This window comes from Notolabrus celidotus, chromosome 22, assembly GCF_009762535.1.
Source record: "Notolabrus celidotus isolate fNotCel1 chromosome 22, fNotCel1.pri, whole genome shotgun sequence".
NCBI lineage: Eukaryota > Metazoa > Chordata > Actinopteri > Labriformes > Labridae > Notolabrus > Notolabrus celidotus.
In genome coordinates, this window is record NC_048293.1 from 28,672,517 (window position 1) to 28,693,956 (window position 21,440).

The 21,440-nt window shown below is 46.4% G+C and overlaps 4 protein-coding genes and 1 non-coding gene across 7 annotated transcripts in view; 4 read left to right on the forward strand and 1 right to left on the reverse strand.

Moving 5' to 3' along the window:
* Window positions 1–3,292, forward strand: part of LOC117805730 — a 6,460-nt gene extending 3,168 nt beyond the window's left edge. The window contains exons 4-6 of the mRNA XM_034674258.1: window positions 18–362; window positions 1,865–2,200; window positions 2,291–3,292. Of these exons, the coding sequence (XP_034530149.1) occupies window positions 18–362; window positions 1,865–2,200; window positions 2,291–2,652 (1,043 nt within the window). The 3' untranslated portion in view covers window positions 2,653–3,292. The remainder of the gene's footprint in view (window positions 1–17; window positions 363–1,864; window positions 2,201–2,290) is intronic.
* Window positions 3,293–3,916: 624 nt separating this feature from the next.
* On the forward strand, window positions 3,917–9,903 carry dkc1 (dyskeratosis congenita 1, dyskerin). The gene is made up of 15 exons (XM_034675219.1): window positions 3,917–4,028; window positions 5,598–5,653; window positions 5,743–5,829; window positions 6,177–6,268; window positions 6,471–6,655; window positions 6,792–6,856; window positions 7,143–7,269; window positions 7,363–7,493; window positions 7,743–7,886; window positions 7,983–8,103; window positions 8,321–8,439; window positions 8,532–8,635; window positions 9,148–9,202; window positions 9,331–9,510; window positions 9,609–9,903. The coding sequence occupies exons 1-15, from the start codon at window positions 4,013–4,015 to the stop codon at window positions 9,672–9,674; spliced, it is 1,548 nt and encodes a 515-aa protein (XP_034531110.1). The 5' UTR covers window positions 3,917–4,012; the 3' UTR covers window positions 9,675–9,903.
* On the forward strand, window positions 8,159–8,235 carry LOC117806883. Its single transcript, XR_004629790.1, has one exon. It is a non-coding gene; the product is annotated as a small nucleolar RNA SNORD83 (small nucleolar RNA).
* Window positions 9,904–10,170: 267 nt separating the features above from the next.
* On the reverse strand, window positions 10,171–15,302 carry im:7136021. 2 transcript variants are annotated; one of them, XM_034675220.1, is made up of 4 exons: window positions 14,367–15,302; window positions 13,901–14,092; window positions 13,541–13,751; window positions 10,171–13,382 (listed from the first exon to the last, which is right to left on the reverse strand). In XM_034675220.1, exons 1-4 carry the CDS (start codon window positions 15,031–15,033, stop codon window positions 13,148–13,150), a joined length of 1,305 nt encoding a protein of 434 aa, XP_034531111.1. In that variant the 5' UTR covers window positions 15,034–15,302; the 3' UTR covers window positions 10,171–13,147. The 2 variants fall into 2 exon arrangements, with proteins under 2 accessions (XP_034531111.1, XP_034531113.1); XM_034675222.1 differs by having other exon boundaries at window positions 14,379–15,299.
* A 1,356-nt stretch (window positions 15,303–16,658) lies between these two features.
* Window positions 16,659–20,750, forward strand: cinp (cyclin-dependent kinase 2 interacting protein). Of its 2 annotated transcripts, XM_034675223.1 has the most exons (6): window positions 17,618–17,671; window positions 17,783–17,840; window positions 17,955–18,132; window positions 19,715–19,844; window positions 19,919–20,048; window positions 20,335–20,750. In XM_034675223.1, exons 1-6 carry the CDS (start codon window positions 17,654–17,656, stop codon window positions 20,535–20,537), a joined length of 717 nt encoding a protein of 238 aa, XP_034531114.1. In that variant the 5' UTR covers window positions 17,618–17,653; the 3' UTR covers window positions 20,538–20,750. The 2 variants fall into 2 exon arrangements, with proteins under 2 accessions (XP_034531115.1, XP_034531114.1); XM_034675224.1 differs by lacking the exons at window positions 17,618–17,671; window positions 17,783–17,840 and adding an exon at window positions 16,659–17,600.
* The last annotated feature ends 690 nt before the right edge of the window (window positions 20,751–21,440 follow it).

Consider the following 21,440-nt stretch of genomic DNA (forward strand, 5'->3'; position numbering starts at 1 on the left):
GTTGTGGTGTCTTCCAGTGTCCCAGGTGGAGGTGAGTGAGGGGGAGAGCTTTGTGAAACTTCCTTACATAACAATGGTCAGGTTGCCCGAGGACCACACCGTGGAGTGGAGTCGCTGCACCCACGAGACGATGAAGGTCCACGTGTATCACAATGCCAGCAGCCATATCATTGATCAGGACCAGATTTACCGGGGACGTACAAGCATGAAGCAGGGATCACGAACCAATGGAGAACTCATTCTGAGGGACTTTAGTCTGACCCTGAAGGACCCCTGCTACAGGGACAGTGGCACCTACATCTGCACCGTGCATAGGGGGCGAGAGATCCTGATGCAGAAAGTAATACGGCTGCATGTCAAAGGTCAGGATCTGTACCAGTCAGAGTTCTGTGTGGAACAACACAATGTGTGTAATACTATGCTAACATCTTAACCTCTCCTTTTTACAACCCTGACTCAAAGATGTTGAACTTCATGTAAAACACACAGAGACGTCTGTGAAGGTTCTCAGTCATCCAGGTCATGGTAATCCAAAGCTTGATCCCTAAGGCAACTGGACTGGTAGAAGTTCTTGAAGACGTTTCACCTCTCCTCCGAAAGGCTTCTTCACGACTGTCAGGAACTAGACTAACAACCCCACTTAGGACTCTTTGGGACTCCTGGACACACCCATGACTGTTAGTGGCTTATATGTTCGAGCTCTTCCCCGGTCTGGTCAGAACTGAAGAAGCCTTTCGGAGGAGAGGTGAAACATCTTCAAGAACTTCTACCAGTCCAGTTGCCTTACGGATCAAGCTTTGGAACACACACAGAAACATGTTTCCTTTTCATCTGCTCTTCTTTGAACAACACTCTGTAGACGTTGGTGAACCCAGGAGACCAGGTCCTGCAGCCTATTGCACCAGCTGTGCTCAAGTTGTGTCCTGGTTTAGGGTGTAAAGTCCACCCTAATCCACACGTTGAAACTCGTTAGTTTGTAACTTAAGTTGTGTCATTGTTTGGTTTCAGCACAGAGACGTAAGGTTCATCTTAACTAGTAGACCGTAACGTCCAAACTAACCACAACATTGTCGCAGATATGACGTTAACACTTACAGCAGCCAATCAGAGGAAAGCACCAATTTTGATGCTGGGTTGTTACATTTGTTATCTTTCGTGCCTAATCTTCTCCAAACTGACCGACAGCTGACACAAACTTACGTTACTGGATGTTTGGACTGTTGCAGAACATCAACAGAGGGTATGTAAGTCTTGATAAAGTGTCAGTAAGGTAACTACAGCCTAAACCCTTAATCTATGGGGTTTATAATAACAGTGACATTGAGTGGTAAAATGATCAACAACAACGTTAATACTCTGGAGTTCAAATCTTGGTCATCATATTTTTCCAAAGGATGTAATCTCTCTCTGGTAACACGTTGCTGAAGTAATCTAGCTGGGACAACCGTCTGTATCTCCTCATGCTCCAATTCATCCCTCCTTTCAAAATGACGTGCCATGGCCACCTACGGAGGACTTTACACCTACTAGGAGCCAAGTGTAAGAATTAGGTTTTAACTTAGGCTGACGTTGGAACTATCTCAGCTGGTGCAACGTCCAAAACCTTAGTAGAGTGTAAACTCCATCCTAAATGAGAAATTACGTTCAAACTAGGCTACGTTTGAGCTTACGCACAGCTGGTGCAACAGGCTGCTTGACTTTAAAGTCACATGTTGTCCCAGTCTTACCTGATAGAGGATTTCAGCTGCTCAACAGATTAGGGTCTCCTTTGAAGCGGTTTTGAGACCTTGCAGTGGTTTCCACTACAGAGTCACAGTTTTTTAATTGCTGTAGTAAAACCATGTTGTGGTTTTTGTCCCCTCAGTGGCTCAGGAGAAGGTGGAGACAGGGGATTGGTCCAAAACCTTCACGCTGCCCTTCGTAACAACAGCTCAGCTGCCTGAAGATTCCACGGTGGAGTGGACGCGCTCTGAGCCCAAAAACATGACGGTCCATGTGTTCGAGAACGGCAAAGATCAGCCCTGCAAACAGGATGAGTGTTACCTCGGTAAGACCAGGATGAACAGTGACCCTCTGCGATCCAGAGACCTCAGTCTGACCGTCTCTAACTCAGGCTGCAGTGACACAGGGACCTACATCTGCACGGTCCGCAGGGAGGGATTCATCCTGGCCCAGAAGAAGGTTCTTCATCGGGTCAGAGGTCAGTAATCTTGGTGCAGGTCAGAGGTCAGAGGGTGGGCTGATGATTTCAGAATCACTGCTGTCTGATCACCTGTGTTCTGGTTTGTAGGCGGGACTTATGAGACCGTGGAGGTGGATTGGACGGCCCAAACCGTCAAGCTGCCGTGGTTGATCAAAGCTGACCTGCCTGAGCATGCGTCAGTGGAGTGGAAACGTTCAATGGAAGGAAACAATATTTACACCAGGAAGGTGCATGTGTTTAAAGATGGTCAGGACCAACCCGACCAACAGGACCAGTCATACCAAGGCCGCACCACCATGAGGAGAAACCCACTGCAGAGCGGAGATCTGAGTCTGACTTTAAACGACCCCAACTTTCAAGATCACGGGACTTACAAGTGTGTTGTCCAAGTGAACGGAGAAACTGTGTGGGAGAAGACAGTGCAGCTCCAAGGTCAGTACTGGAGATAGAGGTCAGAGGTCGAACCACTTCAGCTGCCTCATCCATCAGGTGGAGACTCCTGTGTGTGTTTACTGGGACTTGAGGGTGTGGTTGTTTGTTGTGTGTGTATGAGCTGGTGGTGGGATCCACGTGGTCTTGGTTTTATAAGCTGGTGGTGGGATCCACGTGGTCTTGGTTTTGTAATGGTGGCGGGATCCACCTGGTCTTGGTCTTGCAATGGTGGTGGTGTATGAATGTGTCTTCATGGTGAATCACAGTGTAGCAGAGCCGACAGAGACCTTCCTGTCTGTGGGGATGGTTTAAAGTTACCCTGACGCTGAGCTGACCTCCAACCAGCTCCTCTGTAGACCTGAAAGAGTCCCTGAAACCAGGAGAGGTAGAGACCACAGCAACAAGGTTCACAGCTGAGACATTACCTCATTTAGTTTTAAAGACCAGTCCAGGTCCCATTCACCTGGTCTAACGTTACCTTCAATGTCCACTTTAATGTGGATCACAACAAAGAAGAGGATCAGGTTTGAACTGGACCCTGAGTGTAAATGTTCAGTACAATATTAGTCTGTATTTTATTTAGTCTTATTTATGACATATTATGAAATATTGTCAATGTGAAGGATGTGTTATCAATAAAGTTGATTTGAATAAGGAGATGGAGGAAACTCCCAGAGCGTCATAAACTGTGTTTAAATCATCTGAGGGGGGGTTTATTATAACGGGACGGATATTTTATTAATAGAAAAAAAATGATGTCAGAATGCACCTTTTTAATTTGGTTGTGATCCGCCAGTGAATCAATGTAATCCACCTGAAACAGTGGAACACATGATCTTATAGGAGATTGTGTCATGAGGACTTTTTTGCAATTTTTGAAGTGGTTAAAGCAAAATCATGTTTCATCAACAGGTCAAATCTACAACAGGGTTATTACGTTTAGAAGGGATTGTGGTTTATTTAAAAGAATTAAGGTCAATTTATTTATTTTTATTTATATTTATATTTATATTTTGTTTTGTTTTATTTATTTATTTATTTGTTTTGTTTAATTTATTTGTTTTGTTTTGTTTTGTTTTGTTTAATTTATTAATTTATTAATTTATTAATTTATTAATTTATTATTTTTTTTAATTTTTATTTATTTAGTTTAGTTTGTTTCTTTTGATTTCATTGAATTACTTCCTGCCTGTAGAACTCCCGGTTATCACTCGGGTCCAGTTGGGGGCGGTGATGCTTCTATAAGCTGGTTTGCAAACCGCCAATAAACTCCACAGAAGAAGAAGCAGAAGACGTAAATTGAGAGAAGAAGAAGGAGGAGGAGTCGGAAGTAGAAAGCCGCGGCAGCAGCAGCCTCGTTCAGTCTCTCAGCTGAAGATGGCGGACACAGAAGGTGAGTGAGCTGCACGATTATCTGAACACTCTTTACTTCAAACTTCAAACTTTAAACTTTAAACTTTAAACTTTAAACTTTAAACCTTCACCTGAGTCACGGTCTGAGGTCTGGACCGGACCCGGGCCGTGTCAGCTGTGGACTCACCTGTCCACGCGCTCCTCGGAACCTCGTGGAGAGAAAAACCTTTAAATGTATTTGATCATGACTCGAAGAGTTCAGTCTTCAGGTCTGTCTTAAAGCCGGTCTGAAGTGTTTGAAGGGACTTTATTCAGACCATTAAACCGGTCCGAGGTCTGCTCGTGGTTTATAAGGACCCACGCGTGGAACCTGAGGTCCGCGTGCAGCTCTGCAGCTCTCCCCCTGCAGATCCCCAGAGTGATCTCAGAGACCTCAGCTCCTCTCAGAGACCTTATAAAGTGACCCCCATCTGGAGTGGTCTCTGCAGATCCACCAGGTCCAGCGTGGTTCTGATTAATCAGCTGTTTTTAAACGTTTCTGTGGTTTTAAGGCCTGTTAGCTTCATGCTAGCCGCCCGATGCTAACAACCACGTGTTGTGTGAGAGGACACGTGGGCTGAAGTCCTGAACCTGCAAACACCAGAGTCCACTTAGACCACTTACAGCTGGACTTACAAACTGTCCTTTACTTTATTATTAAAACATGTTTAATGTTTTATTTTCAAGTTTCATAAAAAAAAATCTGAATTTATTTTAAATTAATTTCTATCAGTTATTAAAGATTTAACTAAATATACTCATTTAATCACAGGGAAATTAAAATAACTCAATATTTGTAGCTTACAACTCAATGAAAATGTTAATTATAATTAAATTAAGTAAAATTTTCAGTTATTAGAAATAAGATGAACTTTTTACTGCATTTCATCACCATCAGTTTGTTTCTTTAATGTGTTTATTAAATACTAGAAAGTTGTAAAAATCAAACTGAGTTTAAGAAAAAACAAAACGACATTTTCTAGAAACCAGAAAATCTGATTATTGATCCACAACATGAAGAGTTTTTAATATAATTCTGCTGCAGAAGTGAATATAAACTAACTTCTAAACTCTCCTTTACTTTGAAAATATTTAATTTAAACTTAAGATTTTTTATGCAACATAAAAATAAAACTTATTTTTATGTTGCATAAAAAAATCTTGAGTTTTAAATTGAATTTTCATCAGTTATTAAAGAGTTATGTAAATAAACTCATTTTATTACATGGAAATTAAAATAATTCAACAAACAAAAAAATCTGAATTATAATTCTGTTAATTTAAAGTTATTAGAAATAAGATGAAGCTTTTTACTGCATGACGTCAGAGACAGCGGTTTGTTTGAAGATCCCTGCAGTTATAGTCATTCATAATTTAATGTAGAACGTGTTTATTAAATACCAGAAAGTTTTAAAAATAAAACTCTGAAATATTTATTTTTAAGAATAAAAAAAAAGCTCATTTTCTAGAAACCAGAAAATGTCTTTCAAACAGAAAGTCTGATTATTGATCAACAAGAAGAGTTTTTAAAATAATTCTCGGTTCATGTGTTTCTCATTCCTTGTTTCAGCATCGTCAGTGAAGAAGAAGAAGAAGACGAAGAAGATCAGTGAAGATGAAGTCGGGGTGAGTGTGAGGAGGCTGATGATGATGATGATGATGAAGTGTGTTCTCTCTCCTGGATGAGGATTAGACATTCTGTGTTTGTGTTACAGGAGATCCAGCAGAGCGGGGACTTCCTGATCCAGCCCGAGTCAAAGGTCGCGTCTTTGGACACGTCGCAGTGGCCTCTGTTACTGAAGGTAACCCTCCTCACCTGGTGGTCCTCTATAAGGTCCTCTATGTCTCCCCGGAGTCTTCGGTGTGTGACATGATGAAGAAGTTTATCCATTCGCTGAGCGCCCATCTCGTCACAGGCCCTAGCTCCGCCCTCGTTCTGGGGGCGGGGCCTCTCCACTTCGGTGTAGGCGTCGCTCTGGCGTTCTGTCACGGCGACCCGAAACCGTCCGGAGAGCGGGACGCGACTCGATGTCCGCCGAGACGATTTAACGTTCTGATTACACGCCGCTGAGACGACGAGAGTTTAATAATAATGAACGAGTTTCATGACCGAGATTTAAAAACGAACGTTTTTATTTTGTTTCTGCAGAACTTTGATAAACTGAACATCCGGACCGCTCACTACACCCCCCTCCCCAACGGCTGCAACCCTCTGAAGAGGAACATCCAGGACTATGTCAGGTTAGTACTGTCAGATCTAGATCAATGCTATGCTAGTAAGCCAGCAATAGCCTCAGATCAATGCTATGCTAGTAGGCCATCTATAGATTCAGAAATTCTATGCCAGCAAGATCAATGCTATGCTATTAATCCAGCTATAGCTTCCGATAAATGCTATGCTAACAAAGAGCTAACATTGCTTTTACTTCCTGTTTCCTGTCAGGTCGGGCTTCATTAACCTGGACAAACCGGCGAACCCGTCGTCTCACGAGGTGGTGGCGTGGATCAGGAGGATCCTGCGCGTGGAGAAGACGGGTCACAGCGGGACGCTCGACCCGAAGGTCACGGGCTGTCTGATCGTCTGCGTGGATCGAGCCACGCGATTGGTCAAGTCCCAGCAGAGCGCCGGTACGCCGTCTCCTCTCGTTTGGTTTGATAGTTTTAAAAAGTCAGTGACCCGGTTGACGCGTCTCCGCCCGGCTGGCGGGCGTGAGCACAGTAAAACAAGCGGCCCCCCTCACTACTCTCTGTGTGTGTGTTGCAGGTAAAGAGTATGTGGGGATCGTTCGGCTGCACAATGCCATAGAGAACGAGCACACGCTGGCTCGGGTAAGTCCGAGCGCCCGGCTGACGATACATCGTAAAGTTTAACGTTAAATCACATGACTGATAGAAAGATGGAGGACATGACTCCTCCTCCTGATGCTGGAGTCTTAGTTTTGATGCCCCGCCCCTTCCTCTGAACTATGATTTACAGTGTGACCCATGTCTCATCTGTTCATATGGAGGAGGCGGGGCTTAAGACGTCCCGTCGGCAGGGGGAGCTCTGAATGCTGTCACGTGGTCAGTCTTTTGTCTCCACCTGCTGTGTCTGATTCATGTCTCGTGTCTGCAGGGTTTGGAGACGCTGACCGGCGCCCTGTTCCAGCGCCCGCCGCTGATCGCCGCCGTGAAACGCCAGCTGAGAGTCAGAACGATCTACGAGAGCAAGCTGATCGAGTACGACCCCGAGCGGCGGCTTGGTAAGATCAGACGTTGATTCTCTCACAGCGTGTTAGAAACACCTCGCCGTGTGTGTGTGATGTCAGAGGTCACATGATGATGCTCTCCTGCAGGTATCTTCTGGGTGAGCTGTGAAGCTGGAACCTACATCCGGACTCTGTGTGTCCACCTGGGGCTGATGCTCGGGGTCGGAGGTCAGATGCAGGAACTCCGGAGAGTGCGGTCTGGCGTGCTGGGAGAGAAGGTGAGCGTCACTTCCTGTCGATGACCTCAGAGTGACATCACAGGGCTCAAAGCGTTGAGTTCAGGCCCGCTGCCCCGTGCAGGTCTGCTAATTAGACTTTGACACATAAACCTGCAGCAGGGACTCAGAATCCACGTCTGCTCAGATCGTGGAGCGTCCATGCTGCTGACATCATCATGACATCACTGTATCTGCTGACATCATCACCATCACATGTTCTAACTCAGCTGTGTGTGTGTGTGTTCTCAGGACCACATGGTGACCATGCACGACGTGCTGGACGCTCAGTGGCAGCTGGACCACAACAAAGACGAGACGTACCTGAGGAGAGTGATCTTCCCTCTGGAGAAGCTGCTCGTCTCCCACAAACGCATCGTGATGAAGGACAGCGCGGTGAGTCTTCGGCGCCTGTAGCTCCGCCTCTTCTTTGTTCTGATCGTTTTACCTGGACGTGAACTCACCTGAGCGTCCCCGCCGTTGTCTCTGCAGGTGAACGCCATCTGTTACGGAGCAAAGATCATGCTGCCGGGCGTCCTCAGGTACGAGGACGGCATCGAGATGAACCAGGACATCGTGGTCATCACCACGAAGGGCGAGGCCATCTGCACAGGTGAGCGACAGGTGTGGTGTGTTCAGGTGTGGCGTGTTCAGGTGTGTCGGGCGAAGCCACATGATGAGTTGAGTAGCGTCAGCAGCCTTCGGGCCGTGGTGACCTGCTATCTATCACCCTTTTCTGATGGCTGCCCGTGATGTCACCTCTTTGACCTCGGGTGTGTGACCTCGTTAACCTCAGGTGTGTAACCCGACTCTCTCTCTCTGTCCTCCAGCTGTGGCTCTGATGACCACGGCGGTCATCTCCACCTGTGACCACGGCGTGGTGGCGAAGATAAAGAGGGTGATCATGGAGAGGGACACGTATCCCCGGAAGTGGGGTCTGGGACCAAAGGTGAGGGTCATAGGTCAGCTGGTGAAGGGGGAGGAAGTGGTCTCCTGTGAACTCTGAACGTTTAATAAAGTTTTATTTGAATGTGTCTCCAGGCGAGTCAGAAGAAGATGATGATTCAGAAAGGACTCCTCGACAAGCACGGGAAACCAAACGGGAGCACGCCGGGAGACTGGAAGACCCAATACGTAGACTACAGGTGCGTCTCACCTGGGGGCGGCGCAACTGTGACTGTGTGTGTGACGCAGACAGTTATCCCTCACCGCGCTGACGTGCGCTCTGAGGGAGTCAGTCTGCTACAGAAACTCTCAGCCGTGAACTCCTCGGCTCAGCTGTCTGCTGAGCCTCAGCTCACCTGAGGACACTGATGACATCAGAGCAGTGATGTCACAGTCTGTGGTCACATCAGAGCAGTGATGTCACAGTCTGTGGTGACATCAAAGCAGTGATGTCACAGTCTGTGGTGACATCAAAGCAGTGATGTCACACTGTGGTGACATCAAAGCAGTGATGTCACACTGTGGTGACATCAAAGCAGTGATGTCACACCGTCTGGGTCCATCCAGTATACCAGGATGTAAAGTTAATCTCCGCACATGTCAGGAGATTAAAGTCAATGCGATGAAATAAGTCATGACCCTCCTCCACCAGCAGGAGGCGCTCTCTGACTCCTCCTGTTTGACCAATCGGTTCTCTTCTTCTTCCTCACAGCGTCACCAAGGGGAAGGAGGAACCAGAAGAATCTCCAGGAGACGCTTCAGCAAAGGTAAACTCACCTCCAGTCAGCTGAGAGCTTCATCAGTCTTTATTTAAAGGTCACATGACCTCGTGATGTCATCTAGAATCTGTCTGATCCAGTGCGTTTCTCTGACCTTTGACCCCTGTGCTCTGCAGAGGAAGAGGGAGGTGACGGAGAGCGACGGCGAGGTGACGACGACACCCAACACGCCGTCTGCAGAGGAGATAAAGAAAGAGAAGAAGAAGAAAAAGAAAGAGAAGAGGATGAAGCTGGAGGAGGCGGAGGCGGACGAAGGGGCGGAGCCAGAGGAGGCAGAGGCGGAGCCTGAGACAGAGGTGAGTTTTAGTTCCTGGATGCAGATTTTCATTGTTGGAGTTAAATTTTAAATAAAGTTAAATTGAAATAATCTGATGACCCGCTCGTCGTCCTGCAGGTGGTCGACAGCGCCAAAAAGAAGAAGAAGAAGAAGAAACAGAAAGAGAGCGACGCATCAGAGTGACAATGGATCTATGATCCGAGACAGACTCCGCCCACAGACGCACATGTCTGAGCGCAAAGCATTGTGGGAATACTATGACTATGGACTGCATGAACGCAGAAGAGAGAAGAGGACGGTTTTTGTTTTTTATATAAATTTTATTGTTTGTTTTTTTTCAGCTGTAAATACCTCGACAGGAAACCTGTTTGTAATTTCAAAATAAAAGTCTTGTTTTCTGTAATCCTCTTAATTCATGTTCCCATCGGGTCTTTGAGGGACTGAGACGCCCCTGAATGTTTCAGACTCCACTGAACCAGGTTTTATGTTTTAGGAGAGAGCCGGATCCACTTTAACTCTCAGTTTAAAGACCAAACCTCACAGCAGACCGTCAGACACGCTCCTGTTCCTGCTTACAGTCATTAAAGGGTTAAATTACTGAACTCCAGGAGCTCTGAGGGGAGAGGAGATCAATCTGCTAATGTGTAGGAATGTCAGGCTGTCCCTTCATGACGCTCACTCAGATTTCATTAGTTTTTATTTCATGATTTCTTTGAACATACAGATGTGAACATGCGTGCAGACAGTGACAACGTGAGGTCATGATCTGAACAAGAAGGCACATGTTTGAGGGATGACAGGATGGGGACCTGATCACACCTGATCACACCTGATCATGATCTTTCCCTCCAGCTGCAGACCGTTTGAGTCAAGCTTTGAAACAGACTGTGGTTTGCTACAGACTGAATGTAGTCTGTTCTGTTGGATCTGGTCTGCAGGATGAGTCACACGTTACTGGGTTTCTGGAAGGGAACATCTAAGCTGCTAGAGAAACTGCTTCTTTAGCATCCCTGATGATTTAAAAAGAGAAGTGGTTTATACGTCATTAAATAATTTTCACAGCAACCAAATAAAAAGAACGAGCGAGCGCCGTGCATTGTGGGAAACGGCACGTGGGGCAGACTGAGAAATGTCCCTGAATCTGGGGAGTTTACCACACTGCAGATTTTGCTCTTCATACTACAGACTGAATTTAGGCTGAATCCGTACGTACTGATAGGACAGTAGGCGGTTTAAATAACAGTCCTGGTCTGATGTGAAGCTGAGACCTGAGGAGATCCATGAATGTTTACCTGCAGAGGGAATCAAACACGTGTGTGGAACTCAGGACCTGAAGGCATCACAGGTCCACAGAGACTCAGACATGAACTCATGAGTAAAGACACATGGAGGAGGATCAGAGACATGACAGACTTCATGTTTGGAGGTCGAGTAAGAAAATATCTAGTTTTAAAATAAAACCTGAGACCTTTATGTGTTTTCTTTCTGCTCCCTCCATCATGTCCTCTCAGGGGTCCTGACCCTCAGCTTTAAGTTTCCTACATGATGACCTTTAAGATCTGATAGGCCACGCCCCTTTACACCTGTGAACATGTAAAGGTCCCTCACTGTTTTAAGACTTTATGTCTCTGTACATAATCAGATTAAATCAGACCGGAGCCGGATTACATTAAGTCCCCTGATCTTTGATTCATCTGAACGAAACCTCCAGTCTGTAGAACTCCAGAGTAGGACTGTGCTGGACTGTGCTGGACTCCGGGACAGAGGATTTAGGGACGGCACACGTTCTGATTCTTAGAATAAAGCAGCCGCCTTCAAAGAGAGGGTCACATGACGCATCTCATGAAGTTAGACCTCAGGAGAGGTTTCCTCACACGGTCACAAGGACCAGGACTCCAAAGAGACTGAGTGAGGACTTTATTCTGAAGGAGACTGAGTGAGAACTTTATTCTGAAGGAGACTAAGTGAGGACTTTATTCTGAAGGAGACTGAGTGAGAACTTTATTCTGAAGGAGACTGAGTGAGAACTTTATTCTGTAGGAGACTGAGTGAGAACTTTATTCTGAAGGAGACTGAGTGAGGACTTTATTCTGAAGGAGACTGAGTGAGGACTTTATTCTGAAGGAGACTGAGTGAGGACTTTATTGTGAAGGAGACTGAGTGAGGACTTTATTCTGAAGGAAACTGAGTGAGGACTTTATTCTGAAGGAGACTGAGTGAGGACTTTATTCTGAAGGAGACTGAGTGAGGACTTTATTCTGAAGGAGACTGAGTGAGGACTTTATTCTGAAGGAGACTGAGTGAGAACTTTATTCTGAAGGAGACTGAGTGAGGACTTTATTCTGAAGGAGACTGAGTGAGGACTTTATTCTGAAGGAGACTGAACGAGGACTTTATTCTGAAGGAGACTGAGTGAGGACTTTATTTTGAAGGAGACTGAGTGAGGACTTTATTCTGAAGGAGACTGAGTGAGAACTTTATTCTGAAGGAGACTGAGTGAGAACTTTATTTTGAAGGAGACTGAGTGAGGACTTTATTCTGAAGGAGACTGAGTGAGAACTTTATTCTGAAGGAGACTGAGTGGGGACTTTATTCTGAAGGAGACTGAGTGAGAACTTTATTCTGTAGGAGACTGAGTGAGAACTTTATTCTGAAGGAGACTGAGTGAGGACTTTATTCTGAAGGAGACTGAGTGAGAACTTTATTCTGAAGGAGACTGAGTGAGGACTTTATTCTGAAGGAGACTGAGTGAGGACTTTATTCTGAAGGAGACTGAGTGAGGACTTTATTCTGAAGGAGACTGAGTGAGAACTTTATTCTGTAGGAGACTGAGTGAGGACTTTATTCTGTAGGAGACTGAGTGAGGACTTTATTCTGAAGGAGACTGAGTGAGGACTTTATTTTGAAGGAAACTAAGTGAGGACTTTATTCTGTAGGAGACTGAGTGAGAACTTTATTCTGAAGGAGACTGATTGAGAACTTTATTCTGAAGGAGACTGAGTGAGAACTTTATTCTGAAGGAGACTGAGTGAGAACTTTATTCTGAAGGAGACTGAGCAAGGACTTTATTCTGAAGGAGACTGAGTGAGGACTTTATTCTGAAGGAGACTTAGTGAGGACTTTATTCTGAAGGAGACTGAGTGAGGACTTTATTCTGAAGGAGACTGAGTGAGGACTTTATTCTGAAGGAGACTGAGTGAGGACTTTATTCTGAAGGAGACTGAGTGAGGACTTTATTCTGAAGGAGACTGAGTGAGGACTTTATTTTGAAGGAAACTAAGTGAGGACTTTATTCTGAAGGAGACTGAGTGAGGACTTTATTCTGAGGGAGACTGAGTGAGGACTTTATTTTGAAGGAGCAGAGACAGGAGGTGGAGGTGTCCTCATGAAGCGTCAATAACAAACAGATTAAATTTAAAGCAGCGGTGAGGAAGTCAGTGTGGAGTTTGGCGCCCCCCTGTGGACGAACATGTGTAATGTGTAGTCCCACTTAAAGCTCTATAATCTGGGTTAAGTAAATCGACTGGAATTGATCGGGTTCACTCAATCCAGCTGATCTTTGAAAACCAGGTCCAGATCCCCTGAGCCCAGGTGAGGACCATCAAAATCACTGACTGGTGCTTTAAACCCGTGAACGTACCGCCCCCTGTGATTGGTCAGACACAGTCGCAGGTCAGAGGATCCCTGTGTGAGCTGGTGATGACTCGCACTCTGTGATTGGTCCGTTGTTGCAGGTCAGAGGTCAGCTGCTGCAGGCGAGGACTCGGCCCAAAGACGACCCAGCTCGGGTCGCTCGGGTCTGGTCTGTAGAACGAGTCCAGAATCTCGAGCGTGACGAGGCGCCGCAGCTGCGACAGGGACAGGAAGTCAGCGTCCGACACGTTCTGGTGTCTGAAACAACAAAATAAAACAGTTTAACAAACAGACTCTCAGGACCAGGATCAGGATCAGGGTCAGGATCAGCATCAGGATCAGGATGGAGTCCAGATAACAGACGCTACATCCTGATACGACCATGAAAAAGGTGTGTGCAGGTGTTGCAGACTCACCTGATCCGGAGCGTCCTCAGGTGAGGGAACAGCTGTGGGAGGAGCCTAACCAGGCTGGAGGAGGAGCTCCAGGGCTCCAGGTGCAGGTGTTCCAGGTGAGGAGCGGTGAGCGAGACCACCTGCAGGTCTTCAGGCTGCAGGTCCACACAGAGCGTCAGACTGAGGAGGGAGGACGGCAGGAAGTCAGCGTACGCCGCCAGAGAATGGCCTCCTGTTGGACGGCAGAGTGAGGTCATCATGAGGTCATCATGAGGTCATCATGAGGTCTTAGAGTAACGTGGCAAGGAAGCGTGTTTGTATTCACTCATTCATTTAAATAAAGAAGGTGAAGATGATGTCATCACAGGTGTTGAGTCTGACCGTGAACACTGAGGCTGCGAAGCTGAGGGAGAGACGTCAGCCATGTTTGAAGGTGACAGGTGGGTCCAGGTACGGAGTACAGGTGATACACCGACAGGCTGCGAAGGTTGGACAGAGGCTGCAGGACTTCCTGAGTCACGACGGCGTCATAGTTCAACAACTGCAGGTCAGAGAGCGCCAGAGCGGCGCCACCTGGTGGACAACAAACACCTTAACATGACACCTTTAACATCCAATTAATGTGTTCACCTGTGTGTGTTCACCTGTGTGTTCACCTGTGTGTGTTCACCTGTGTGTTCACCTGTGTGTGTTCACCTGTGTGTTAGTGCTGTGTGTTCACCTCTGTGTGTTCACCTGTGTGTGTTCACCTGTGTCCCTCTGTGTGTTCACCTGTGTGTGTTCACCTGTGTGTCCCTCTGTGTGTTCACCTGTGTGTGTTCACCTGTGTGTCCCTCTGTGTGTTCACCTGTGTGTTCACCTGTGGGGAGGGCGGGGCTAAAGAAGTCATGTGACAGCGCTCTGTAGGTGATCATGGTGCAGGACAGGTGTGTGAGCTCGGGCAGGTGGGTCAGGACTCCGCTGAGCTTGGGGACCCTCAGACTGCCGTCGTGGTGCAGGACCAGAGACCTGAGCCGGGTCAGCTGACTGACGGCTGCAAACAGGTGAGCGGCGTTACAGGTGAGCTGCACGTTACAGAGGCTGAGGTGTGTCAGCTGCTGCTTCAGAGGAAACAGGAAGTCCAGGTTTTTCAGCGGGGTGCAACAGGAAGTGAGCGACAGACTCCTCAGCTGGTTGAACAGTTTCAGCCCGTCCAGGCCCCCTTCCTTCCAGTCCTCCAATCGCAGCGCTTTGAGCACAGGAAGCCAGGTGTGCAGCTCCTTCAGCTGTTTCCTCTTACCTGCCCTCAGAGACACTCTGCCCACGTGCCTCTGAGCCAGGCTCCTCCAGAAGGGCCGGTTGTACCTGGACAGGTTTCTGAGGACCACGGTGAACCCGAGCCACAGGGGGCGGGACTTATCCAGCAGGTCTCTGAAGTGGGAACAGGTGCAGCGCGCGGTCAGTTTGTCCCTCCAGGACAGGTAGCCGAACACCTGCAGCCACAGCTCGGCCGGAAGCTGCAGCAGAGACGTCATCACACAGGCAGGTGAACTACAGGTGGAAACGATAAAAAACCATCCAACGAGACGTCAGCAACACGTCATCAACACGTCATCAACACGTCATCAGAGCAGCTCTGAACTCTGAGGCTCGATCAGCTTCAGTATCGATTATCGATCCAACAAACTGATAACTTCAGGATCTCAGAGAAACACGCTCCACTCTCACTGCTGCTACTTCCGGCTACGTCACTGCTGCACAGAGTCTGTGTGAGGGGAGAGGTCTCACTCTGAGGGTTTCTGCTGAGCTCAGGATTCACCACAAACACGCTTTACTTATTTATTTATTTGTTATTAATTAATTACTTATTTATTTATTTATTTATTTATTTATTTATTTACTTATTTATTTATTTGTTATTAATTTTTTTTTTTAATTTTTTTTCAACAATATATTTATTGTTTTATGACAAGACAAATACTAATGGTACAATTGACATACAATACACATTATACCAACAACATAATCCCTTCAAATAAATAAATTAAAATGAGTAAAATACAATAGAATAATAAATGAATAATAAAATAAATAAATAAATAAAAAGCAAGGCAAAAAAAATAAATAATAGTAATTAAATAAAATAAGTAATACACAACACAGCACCACTTTTCAATCAATTCACTCTGAACGTCCGAGAAACTCAATTAAAGGTGACCAAATTTCTTGAAAATCTCCCCCCTTTCCCCTGACAATATAAGTAAGTCGTTCCAATACAATACATGATGCCATCTCCTTCACCCACATATGCATTGAGGGCACATCAACTTTCCTCCAGTATAAAGATATCAACCTCCTGGCCTGCAGGAGTCCAAAGTCGATGAGTTTTAGTTGTCTTGAGGTAAACGTACAGTTCTCTGGGTGTACACCCAACACACACATCTTTGCTTGAAAAGGCACACTCACTCCAGCAATCTTAGATAAAGTTTGTACGACTGACTTCCAGTAATTCTGTAGTTTTGGACAGTCCCAGACACAGTGAAACAGAGTACCCTGTCCTTCCAAACATTTACTACAGGTATCTGGGATGTTGGGTGACCAACGATTCAATTTGACTGGGGTAATATAAGTTCTCATCAACCATTTATATTGTAGGAGTTTCATCCTTGTATTAATTGATTGTTTTTGAGCCTTTAAACATGCCGTTTCCCAATCTGCCTCATGTATATCCTCCTGGAGGTCAGATCTCCACGCATCCAGCCTATCAGTGGTGGTTTCCTTATCATGTGATACAAGAGCTGTATAAAATAAAGACATTTGACCTCTCCCCTCTAGATTCTGGAGTGTAAGATTTTCCAAACAAGATAATAGCGGTTGAGATACAATATGTTTATGTTTTGACATTATAAAATGTTTTACTTGTAAATATTTAAAGAAATGCTTCTTTGGAATGTCATATGTTTGACATAATTGATCAAATGTAAGAAGGTGGCCATCCTTATAAAGGTCTTCTACCTTCTGTACACCTTTATCTGCCCAGATTTTAAAACCTCCATCTGCTCTCCCTGCCTTGAAACATGCATTGCCCCATATAGGGGATAAACGAGAGATGGGAGGAGTATCCCCAATATATTAATTATTTATTTATTTATTTATTTATTTATTTGTTTATTAGCTTTAGTATTAGTTTTTTTCAGCAGGTCATTATTCAGTTACTTTATTGTTCTGTCCTGTGAAGAGGTCAGAGCTTGTCCTGTGTAAGTGTTGTTTCCCCCTCAGCAGAGGTGACAGGTTTTTAAAATAACTTCATTAAATAATCAGTCTTTGTTTGGTTGTCTTGTTTACTTTAGGAGGTCAAACAGAGACATCAGTGTTAATATTTCATCCATATAACTTCATTTCAATCCGCCACCAAGTGAACTCTGACATGCTGCAGGGTCACAAACCTGATGCTCTTCTCCCAGCACCCCTGATTTAAATCACCTGGTGGGACAAAAAAAAAACCCAAAGCTCCCCTCAGACCTGTTCCTCTGCCTGATACGGAGGCCCTGAAGGCTCAAAGAGTAAAACACTTTCAGATAATAACTGAAGATTATTATATTTTCTTCTTCTGCACTCGAAATAAAAACATCTTATGAAACTGAAACAGAGTGAGACCTCTTCACACAGCCAGAGCCTCTCAGTAGGCTGACGTCACTGTCGGGAAATCTCAGTGAGAGTTAAATCTCCTTCCTCATGTCATCCCTCCTCCTTCACGAGGCTCTGTGGACGTGTTTTCACTCCACGCAGACATGATCTCACCTATCAATCACACTGATGACGTCAGAGTGTTAAAATCAGCTGTTTAAAAACAACAGTAATAATCTTCAGATCTGATGAGATGTTCAGGGACACACTGTGAGGCAGAGACACAGCTCTCTGCAGCTCAGTCAGAGAAGAAGAAGAAGAAGAAGGACAGGAAGAGACTCCTCCCGATCAGCAGGGGGCGCTGACTCGCTGCAGCCGAGGACAACCACCACCACAGAAGAAGAAGAAGAAGAAACCCGGAAGTGTGATGTCTGCAGTAAACGAGGAGGCAGCGCTGATCAGCTGATGATGGACGGTGAGTTATTGATCTATGGATCTGAATCTTACTGATGAAAAGTGAACTCTATCATGAGTCTGCTCCTGATTGTATGGTCACGTGATGAAGGATGCTCTAACTCCTGATTGGTCAGCTGGCTGTCTGTGTTTGTTGCCATGGTAACATGATACATATATATTAATGTATGTTCTACATGTTAGAGAGGAGAGAAGAAGAAGTCAGAAGATGTTCAGAGACCCTGCTCAGTGTTTGTTGAATGTGTGTTTGTCCCTGGTGTCTATTTCTATTGTTATGGCGTTTCAGCCAATCAGAATCAAGCATCAGTTGGAGAATAACCTTGCAGAACATTTAAACACCTGTTTCTGCCCCCAGGTCAGTCAGGTGACATCACAGTGACCTCATCAAACAGGAAGTCCTCCGCTGTCACAGGAAGTGCGAGAAAGATCAAAGACAATGCGGCAGACTGGCACAACCTGATGATGAGGTGGGACAAACTCAACGACGAAGGATTCAACTCGGCGACGAACATCGTCAACATCAGACTGACCCGGTGAGGTTAGGAGAGGTTAGTTAGACCAGGAGAGGTTAGTTAGACCAGGAGAGGTTAGTTAGACCAGGAGATGTTAGTTAGACCAGGAGAGGTTAGTTATACCAGGAGAGGTTAGTTATACCAGGAGAGGTTAGTTAGACTAGGAGAGGTTAGTTAGACCAGGAGGGGTTAGTTAGACCAGGAGAGGTTAGTTAGACCAGGAGAGGTTAGTTATATCAGGTAAGGAGAGGTTAGTTATACCAGGAGAGGTTAGTTATACCAGGTAAGGAGAGGTTAGTTAGGAGAGGTTAGGAGAGGTTAGTTAGACCAGGAGAGGTTAGTTAGACCAGGAGAGGTTAGTAAGACCAGGAGAGGTTAGTTAGACCAGGAGAGGTTAGTTATACCAGGAGAGGTTAGTTAGACCAGGAGAGGTTAGTTATACCAGGAGAGGTTAGTTATATCAGGAGAGGTTAGTTAGACCAGGAGAGGTTAGTTATATCAGGAGAGGTTAGTTATACCAAGAGAGGTTAGTTATATCAGGTAAGGAGAGGTTAGTTATACCAGGAGAGGTTAGTTAGACCAGGAGAGGTTAGTTAGACCAGGAGAGGTTAGTTAGACTAGGAGAGGTTAGTTAGACCAGGAGAGGTTAGTTAGACCAGGAGAGGTTAGTTAGACCAGGAGAGGTTAGTTATACCAGGAGAGGTTAGTTAGACCAGGTTAGGAGAGGTTAGTTAGACCAGGAGAGGTTAGTTATACCAGGAGAGGTTAGTTAGACCAGGAGAGGTTAGTTAGACCAGGAGAGGTTAGTTAGACCAGGAGAGGTTAGTTAGACCAGGAGAGGTTAGTTATACCAGGAGAGGTTAGTTAGACCAGGAGAGGTTAGTTAGACTAGGAGAGGTTAGTTAGACCAGGAGAGGTTAGTTAGACCAGGAGAGGTTAGTTAGACCAGGAGAGGTTAGTTATACCAGGAGAGGTTAGTTAGACCAGGAGAGGTTAGTTAGACTAGGAGAGGTTAGTTAGACCAGGAGAGGTTAGTTAGACCAGGAGAGGTTAGTTATATCAGGTAAGGAGAGGTTAGTTATACCAGGAGAGGTTAGTTATATCAGGTAAGGAGAGGTTAGTTATACCAGGAGAGGTTAGTTATATCAGGTAAGGAGAGGTTAGTTATACCAGGAGAGGTTAGTTATATCAGGTAAGGAGAGGTTAGGAGTGGTTAGGAGAGGTAAGGAGAGGTTAGTTAGGAGAGGTTAGGAGAGGTTAGTTATACCTGGAGAGGTTAGTTATACCAGGAGAGGTTAGTTATATCAGATTAGGAGAGGTTAGTTAGGAGAGGTAAGGAGAGGTTAGTTATATCAGGTAAGGAGAGGTTAGGAGTGGTTAGGAGAGGTAAGGAGAGGTTAGTTAGGAGAGGTTAGGAGAGGTTAGTTATACCAGGTAAGGAGAGGTTAGTTAGGAGAGGTTAGGAGTGGTTAGGAGTGGTTAGGAGAGGTTAGTTAAATTAGTTAAGGTGAGTTAATGAACTGAGTGTACTAACTTCTAGCTAGTTAACTTAGTTTGGGTAAGTTTAGTTAGTGTAACTCAGTTTGTTTATTTCCTGTCTCAGCTCTACGAGTGATCAGAGGCTGCTGGCGGACGAGTCTTCGTCCTCTTCCTCGGCGCCCTCCGGGCAGACAGGGGGCGCTGCAGAGCTTCAGTATGAATGCAGCAGACTGCAGGACGTCGTGGAGAAGATGGTGAGTCTGCAGATAATCAAACACTTTGAAGGTCGTCCTCCAGGCTGACCAGCATCTGTCTGTTTACATGACAGGTTACCATGGTGACAAAGATGGAGCGCCTGATGACAACACAGCAGGGAATCCAGGAGCTGGAGGCGTTTCAGTTCGGACCAGACGGACGAACGGTTCCTCTGTTTCACACCTGGAGCACCAAACACTTCGGTGAGTTCACCTGTTCACTGAAAACACACCTGAGTGATGTCAACACACACACCTGAGTGATGTCAACACACACACCTGAGTGATGTCAACACACACACACCTGAGTGATGTCAACACACACACCTGAGTGATGTCATAACACAACTGAGTGATGTCAACACACACACACCTGAGTGATGTCAACACACACACCTTTATGATGTCAGAACACACCTTTATGATGTCAGAACACACCTGTATGATGTCATCAGGTGTTCATCAGGGGTCCTGTGTCTTGTGGTTTCAGAGGACTCGTCCCGGGTCCTGTTGGAAGCTTACCGTCAGGAGCTGAGGTTGAAGCAGATGGTCCTGCAGGAAGTGGCTCACACTGCGACCTCTGACCTCTGCATGGTCTACCTGTCCTGCTGGCTGCACCAGCCTTTCATCCCCACTCAGACCAGACTGACCCTGGAGGCTCTGCTGCTGGAGACGGGGCACCGCCCACTCTGATGTCATCAGACCTAAAGGGTCATGTGATCAGCACCGGGCGCTTGCCCAGAGACTGATGCACATCTGGTTTATCGAACCGGTGCACAAACAGAACCTTCATCCCGGTCCAGGTGAACTCAGAGGACCAGCTGGACTGAACCTGACCCGAGTCTCTGAGGCCGGAGCGTTCATGATTGTTAGGATCTGATTTAAATAAAGACTGTTTGAATCGAGTCTTCTGTCTTTACGTCAAATATTAAACCTGACTTCATTAGTTTCATCTGAGAAACAGGAAGACCGCTGCTGGATCCACCAGAGACTCTGAGACCGAGTTCACACCGGGCTGAAGAGGAGGGTCAGTCTGATCTAAACCTAGACCTGATTTTAACCCTCTCTGGGTCTGAGGGAGGAGGGGGGGGGGGGGCACAGAGACCTGAGGGAGGAGGGAGGGGCACAGAGACCTGAGGGAGGGAGGGGCACAGAGACCTGAGGGAGGGGCAGAGAGACCTGAGGGAGGGGGTCGCAGAGACCTGAGGGAGGGAGGGGCACAGAGACCTGAGGGAGGGAGGGGCATAGAGACCTGAGGGAGGGGCACAGAGACCTGAGGGAGGGAGGGGCATAGAGACCTGAGGGAGGGGCACAGAGACCTGAGGGAGGGGGGGGCACAGAGACCTGAGGGAGGGGCACAGAGACCTGAGGGAGGGAGGGGCATAGAGACCTGAGGGAGGGAGGGGCATAGAGACCTGAGGGAGGGGCACAGAGACCTGAGGGAGGGAGGGGCACAGAGACCTGAGGGAGGGAGGGGCATAGAGACCTGAGGGAGGGGCACAGAGACCTGAGGGAGGGAGGGGCACAGAGACCTGAGGGAGGGAGGGGCATAGAGACCTGAGGGAGGGAGGGGCATAGAGACCTGAGGGAGGGGGG

Coding starts and splice junctions, on each gene's coding strand:
- cinp (XM_034675223.1), top strand. Junction 17,841..17,954: donor CTGCTCAGTGTTTGTTGAAT/GTGTGTTTGTCC, acceptor TTCTGCCCCCAG/GTCAGTCAGGTGACATCACA. Junction 20,049..20,334: donor CTGGAGCACCAAACACTTCG/GTGAGTTCACCT, acceptor TTGTGGTTTCAG/AGGACTCGTCCCGGGTCCTG.
- im:7136021 (XM_034675220.1), bottom strand. CDS start 15,033: ATGACGTCTCTGCTGCAGCTTCCGGCCGAGCTGTGGCTGCAGGTGTTC. Junction 13,752..13,900: donor TCGCAGCCTCAGTGTTCACG/GTCAGACTCAAC, acceptor GCCGTCCAACAG/GAGGCCATTCTCTGGCGGCG. Junction 13,383..13,540: donor CTGAGGACGCTCCGGATCAG/GTGAGTCTGCAA, acceptor TTGTTGTTTCAG/ACACCAGAACGTGTCGGACG.
- dkc1 (XM_034675219.1), top strand. Junction 5,654..5,742: donor TCAGTGAAGATGAAGTCGGG/GTGAGTGTGAGG, acceptor TTTGTGTTACAG/GAGATCCAGCAGAGCGGGGA. Junction 9,511..9,608: donor AGGCGGAGCCTGAGACAGAG/GTGAGTTTTAGT, acceptor GTCGTCCTGCAG/GTGGTCGACAGCGCCAAAAA.